The sequence below is a fragment of the Neltuma alba genome, unplaced genomic scaffold (genome assembly GCF_004799145.2).
Source record: "Neltuma alba isolate B1F8T4 unplaced genomic scaffold, ASM479914v2 tig00001603_pilon, whole genome shotgun sequence".
NCBI lineage: Eukaryota > Viridiplantae > Streptophyta > Magnoliopsida > Fabales > Fabaceae > Neltuma > Neltuma alba.
The window spans coordinates 35,351-42,274 of NW_021632527.1; the positions used below are offsets into that span (position 1 = coordinate 35,351).

The following is a 6,924-nucleotide window of genomic DNA, read 5'->3' on the forward strand; positions in this document are numbered from 1 at the left end:
TAATTTTTTATATGAATTTTTTTTATGTTATAATGCTTATTTTTTATTGGGCTTCTAAAGATAAAAACATTATAAAAAATATTATGTAAAAAGCTCAATTATATAGTATAAAAAAAAGTGTAAAAACAATACTGTAAAAAAAAATACAGTAAAAGAAACATTATATAATGGTTTTATGAATTATTTTATTGAGGAAAGAGATATTGTTGAGATAATACTACAATTTAAGAGCTAAACATCACTATAAAAATAATTATTATTATTAATAAGTAAATTAAATAATCTAATAATAATTATTAATAAATAATTTTTTTAAAAAAATACCCCGGGATGGGACAAACCCATCCTGCGTCCCATCTCGTTCCGGTCATTGTCCCGTCCCGTCCCGTATTTGTCCTGTCCCGAAATTTTTTTTATCCCGTCCCGAACTCATCGGAACCGGGCGGGACAAATTGAACACCCATAATCCTAATTATAAGAAATATTATAAAACCGAATGTAATAAAAATTTATCTACTTTTACTAAAAAAGCAATAAATAAAATATTAGTGCGAGATATCACGTTCTCTTTGACCAAAATTTTAAAACTCGGTGCACCTAGAAAGTAGGATCATAATATTTTTGTTTTTAAAATTATTTTGAAGTTGCTTACCTGTGCACGCAAATTCGACCCAATTGGCTTTGATCTTGAACTGAATGTCCTAACTTGAAAGACAAAGTGGCCAACCTTTTATTTATATTATTATAGGGAAGGACTCACAAATCACAATAACTCCAAATATGCTCAAATACACTGACGTGGACATTTTATGATTCTTTATTTATCATTTATCACAATGAATTATCAGAACAAGAAGAACACTTGGAATTGATTCAGAAATTTTACTCAACTCCAAATCTTTTCTTGATCTGCAACACAAAGTCATAGACTTGATGTGGATGAGGGAGTGCGTCTGAAACGCTCTGCCTCTGATAACACCTTGTCACCCATTCCATGAACCTCGGGCACTCCTCTTCCACGCTGAATTTGCACATCCTCTCGTACGTATAAAACCTGCAAGTGATTGGTATCAAAGCGATATCCAGGAGTCCAAAATGATGGCCTTCAAAATAAAGCTTGTCTCCCAGTTCATTTTCCAAGAGCTTCAAGCAATCTATGAACTCCTTCTTCCCACTCTCTTGTTCTTCTCCCTTGCAAGCCCACATCTTCCTACCACAATCCGCTATCTGCAAACATCAATCCATCGCTCCTCACATTAAAAAATGACCCTACATCACAAGATCTGATTTGAAACACATTTATTTTATACAAGAAATATAACAGTTCAACTCCAGAAGATTGGTAGCTATGTGATGTTGGATGCAATATTACTAGCCGAATTCTAACTATGTCAATTCATATTGATCGATCTGAGAGAGACGACCTGACCTTTTTGTCAAAGAAATCAATCCAAAACATTGCCCTGGCTCGGTTGTGAGCATCATCAGAGCAAAGACGGTATTCGTGCTTCCAAACCTCATCAATATATTGAAGGATGATGAGGGACTCGCAGATGGGCCTGCCATTATGAATGAGCACTGGAACTTTCTTGTGGATGGGATTTGATTTGAGAAGCAAGTGGCTCTTGTTTCGATTCTCAAATATATCTTCTTCCTCCTTGTACTTAAATTGAATTCCCTTCTCCAGCAGAGCGATCTTCACTCTCATCACATAAGGACTAGTCCAGAAGCCCAAGAGTATTACTTCTTCCATTTCAAGCGTCACCACATTCCTGGTTCCTCCTCTTATGGATATATAACAGAATAAATATGCCAGATTGATAGGAACCAAGTCATTTCATTAATTAAAGAAAAAAAAAAAAGTCCATGATGCATGAGCCTTTTGACTAGTCATCTCTTGGTTCTTTCTCTTGAGTTTATATAATACAAAATAAACATGCCAGATACGAGGAAGCTAGTCCTCCCTTTTTTTTTTTAATGGTGTCTATCAAATGTGTCTTTGACAAGAAACTAAAGACTATGGAATGAGCCTTTGACAAGAAACTAAAGAAGACTATGGAATAGCTTCTCTGCAACTTAACATTTACAAAACTCCTATTCATGCTTAAATTTAAAATTAAAATAACTTTTTCCGAACATCAAAGATAAATACACACATAAATCCACTAATTAATGATTTGTCGTGGAAAAACAAAAGTGAAGGCCAAGTATGCAATATAATGATCTCAATCTCGATATGACAAATTTTGGGATTTACTGGTACGATTTTCCCACTAATTAAAGTTAGGCGCAGAATGATAAGAATAACTGATTGGGCACAAATGATGATGACATGCATATTCACCATTATTTCATCATTACCAACAGCATTTACCACAATAGTGACACTAACGGCATTGACAAATGCTAATCCTATGGAAGCTTCCTAATATATTATAATCGAAGTTCAATCTCTTATGACAAATTTAACTCTGGAGTGCAGAATTGGTGGGATCTTTTAGAGTAATAAAGTTCATCTTTTATTTTCCTTAAAATAACTATAAAGTGCCTTTTCTGTGATAACATCACATTAATCGCTTTCAATATTATTTTTATTGATAATTTATTATAATGATAAAATTGATTTTGAATTGATAGTCAACATTAAAAACCTGAAACCAAAACTGTTAGTAACCGAACATGAACATTGAATAGGATCAGGAGGCGGAGGAGGCGGCGGCTGTAGAAGTCGACAGAAGCACACTGTGATGCTCAAAGCATTTACTTGGCATAATAAGGTAGAAGATGACATTATCCGACAGCTCAATCCCATAATTCTCCACTTCCTATTGTATTTTATAGTACACTTTCGCATAATTATCCATGCCCCACTATGGATGTTGTGAAAGTTCTATATATCTGCGCTTTTACATTAAAAAAGATATATTATTAATGCATAATGAAATGATGCACGCCCGCTAATCATATGGTCATATCTTAGTTCTAAATAAGCAAAAGAAAACAGAGTCATCTTGTTATCAGCGTGATGCTACCGTACCATTCTCTAAAAAAGGAGAATCAGAAACTGGTGTTGAATTTCAGTACTTGAGAATCATGCGATCGTAACTTAGTTCTAAATAAGCAAAAGCACTACGCACTTAAGATATGAGATGATTAGTCTCCGAGAGACACGATTACACTGGAGACTAACAAGAAACAGAGCATAATTCGTACCAGAGTCACCATATTGTGAGGCCAAATAACAATGGTGGAGATTGTTGTGTAAGAACTGTCCCCGTTTTACGTCTGCAATCTACACAGTTCTTTCTGATCCGGTCAATCCCATCTGTAGAGCACAAAGGATAGCGTTATTAGTGCAAAAAGAAGGCATGACCATGAATTTTCTTAACAACAAAGAGGAGGAGGCGGAAGAAGAACAATCAGAACAGAACAGAGCAACTAGTTTCATATTTTATAATCTCGAAATTTAATCTCTTATGATAATGATAATGTTGGAGTGCAAAATGGGTGGAACTTTTTAAAGTTCATCTTTTGCTTTCCTTAAAACAAATTACCAGTTTTGAGTGAATTTCTTACTTTATAAAATATAAACCGACCCTTATGCTATAACATCAAATTAATTACATTCCCTATCATTGATAATTTTTTATAATGATAGTTCACATTAAATTAGAAGTGATGGTCAATATAACCGCCTTCATGAAAAAGGAAAGAAAGAAAATAAAAGGAAGAGCCTAAAATTATCTAATGATTTATGCACAGGATCAGGAAAAAGATTCATCCAAAGGGGAAGAGGAGGAGGAGGCGGCGGCTATGGCTATTGCAGTCGACAAAAGGCCATCGTGAGGCACAAAGCATTTACTTCGTCGAAAGTAGAAGATGCCAAATTATACGGCAACTGAATTCCAAAATTCTCCACTTAGTATTGTATATTTTATAGTACGCTCACTCAGACTGTTGTCCCACCCATCCAGCATCCATTAACCATTATGCTAAATAGTTTAATACAAATCATACTGTGTCGATGTTGTAAAAGTTCTATATAGCTGGGCTTTCACATACAAAAATATATATTATTGATGCATAATCGGATGATACTCAGCACAAACATGGTAATCATATCTTGGCAAAATAAAACAGTCTTCTGGTATTGGAATGTTACTACCCCACCGTTTAATAAAACACTAAAATCAGGAATTGGTGCTGATTTTCAGTATATCACCATTATGTCAATGTAATGCAGTCGAAACCCAAGTGCATCCAAGTGCATTGGGATGAGTAGTCTTCGAGATAATTATTTCGTGAGTATTAAAAAGGAAACAGAGCAAAATTCGTACTAAAGTACCATAATCGGAAGCCCATCAACAATGGTGGAGATTGTCATGCTATATCTTTCCACGTCTCAGCTCTGCGAACTACCCCTTTCGTTGTGATCCTGTCACACACAAATAATAGGTTGTCAGTGCGAGAGAACGGGTGATGGTGGATTTCCAGTAGAACGTGGCGGAGGAGGAGGAGGAAGAACAAATAGAACAGAGAACGCGATAAAGCAGAGCAATTAGTTTCACGCAGTTGGCGGTTAAGTGTTTATTAACTCTCACTATATGACTGTTAAGTTAGGTCTCTGTCACTGTATCGTCTGTCTCTGTCTCTCTGTCCATGCCATCTCGTTCGGTATGCATTGCTTTTTTAGGTCTCTATTACTCTCGAATAATTATGGACGGTTTAACTCCCTTGGGTTCTGCCTTGTCTTTCTTGCTGCTGTGAAAGATTTCACAAATTTCTGATTGTTCCATTTCCCAAATGCTTTTGATTCAAATTCAGCTGATCACTTCTTTTGCAACTCAATAAAGCCCCGTATGCTTCTCGCTTTTTCTGACATAAAATGGGTTTAGAGAGGAACTTCGTCATCCAAAAGGGGTTTTACTTGATGATGGTGATTTGTGTTGGTGTTGTCCAAGTAAGTTCGATTAATGAGGAAGGTTCGATTCTTTTGGAGTTTAAAAAATTTCTTTCTGACCCACAAAACAGTCTTCACGATTGGAATTCTTCTGATTTGACTCCTTGCAATTGGACTGGTGTGCATTGCGATGATTCAATGGTAATTTCCATAAATCTTCATCAACTTAATCTATCTGGCTCTTTATCTCCAATCATCTGTAACCTTCCTCATCTGGTTGAGTTGAATTTGTCAAAGAATTTCATTTCTGGCCCTATTCCTGTTGATTTTGTTGATTGTAGTCTAGAAATATTAGACCTTTGTACAAACAAATTTCATGGTGAACTTCAGAACCCTTTGTCCCAGATTACCTCACTAAGAAAGCTTTATCTTTGTGAGACTTCTATGTACGGTGAAGTGCCAGAAGAGATTGGGAATTTGAATTCCCTTGAAGAGCTAGTCATTTATAGCATATATTTAACTGGAAGAATTCCTAAGTCAATAAGTCGCTTGAAGCAACTAAAAATTATCAAGGCAGGCTTCAATAGTCTCTCTGGTCCAATACCTGTAGAAGTTAGTGAGTGTGAGAGCTTGGAGTTGTTAGGATTGGCACAGAATCAGCTAGAAGGTTCAATCCCAAGGGAGCTTCAGAGGCTTCAGAATCTGACTGCTATACTTTGTACCAAAACCATTATCTGGGGAGATCCCCCCAGAAATTGGAAATATCAGTAGGTTGGAATTACTTGCTTTGCATCAAAATTTGTTCAGTGGAGCTATGCCAAAAGAGCTGGGGAAGCTATCTCAGTTACAATTGTTGTATCTATACACCAACCACCTGAATGGGACGATTCCTCCGGAGCTAGGGAACCTACAAGTGCTATGGAGATAGATCTCTCTGAGAACCTGTTGAGTGGTATTATTCCTAGAGAGTGGCAGATCTCTAATCTTGGACTACTTCATCTATTTGAAAACCTTCTGGAGGGAGAAATCCCCAGGGAACTCGGGCAGTTATGGCAACTCAAAACTCTAGATTTGTCGATAAATAACTTAACAGGTACAATTCCATTAGTGTTCCAGAATCTTACATACATGGAGGATTTGCAGCTCTTTGACAATAAACTTGAGGGTAAGATTCCTCCTGAACTTGGAGCTAGAAGCAACCTCAGTGTTCTTGATTTATCTGCTAACAATCTTGTCGGTATGATACCTGCCCATCTTTGCAAATATCAAAAACTGAAATTTCTAAGCCTTGGGTCAAATAGGTTGTCTGGAAATATTCCATATGGTCTGAAAACTTGCAAGTCACTTGTGCAGCTTATGCTGGGGAACAACCGGCTAACAGGATGCCTCCCTGTTGAATTAAATGAACTTCATAATCTTTCTGCACTAGAACTTCATCAGAATCGGTTCTCTGGGCTAATAAACCCAGGGATAGGTCAACTCCAGAGTTTGATAAGGCTTCTCCTGTCAGATAATCATTTTTTTGGGCATCTACCTCCCGAGACTGGAAAATTAGCACAACTTGTCTCATTCAATGTTTCCTCTAATCTTCTAAGTGGAAGTATCCTTAATGAGCTGGGAAACTGTGTAAAACTACAGAGGCTTGATTTGATCTTAGCAGGAATCAGTTAACTGGAGCCCTTCCAGATGAAATTGGCAAGCTGGTGAATTTGGAATTGTTGAAACTTTCTGATAATAAATTTTTCAGGTGCAATACCCAGCACTTTAGGGGATCTTACTCGTCTCACGGAGCTGGAGCTTGGTGGCAACTTGTTTTCAGGTAGCATTCCTTACATCTGGGAGGACTTACTGCTCTTCAGATTGCCCTTAAATGAGCCATAATAAACTATCTGGTGTAATTCCTAACAGCTTGGGGAAACTTACAGTTGGAATTCCTTTATTTAAATGACAATGAGCTTGTTGGTGAAATTCCCACCTCAATAGGGACTTGCCCAGTCTTTTGGTTTGCAATGTTTCTAACAATA

The 6,924-nt window shown here is 36.7% G+C and overlaps 1 protein-coding gene and 1 pseudogene across 1 annotated transcript; one reads left to right on the plus strand and one right to left on the minus strand.

The window, feature by feature from the left end:
* Window positions 1-687: 687 nt before the first annotated feature.
* LOC114759504 (glutathione S-transferase U19-like) lies at window positions 688-1,839 on the minus strand. The gene is made up of 2 exons (XM_028948686.1): window positions 1,430-1,839; window positions 688-1,227 (listed from the first exon to the last, which is right to left on the minus strand). Exons 1-2 carry the CDS (start codon window positions 1,751-1,753, stop codon window positions 883-885), a joined length of 669 nt encoding a protein of 222 aa, XP_028804519.1. The 5' UTR covers window positions 1,754-1,839; the 3' UTR covers window positions 688-882.
* A 3,015-nt stretch (window positions 1,840-4,854) lies between these two features.
* Window positions 4,855-6,917, plus strand: LOC114759513 (leucine-rich repeat receptor-like serine/threonine-protein kinase At1g17230; annotated as a pseudogene).
* Window positions 6,918-6,924: the final 7 nt, after the last annotated feature.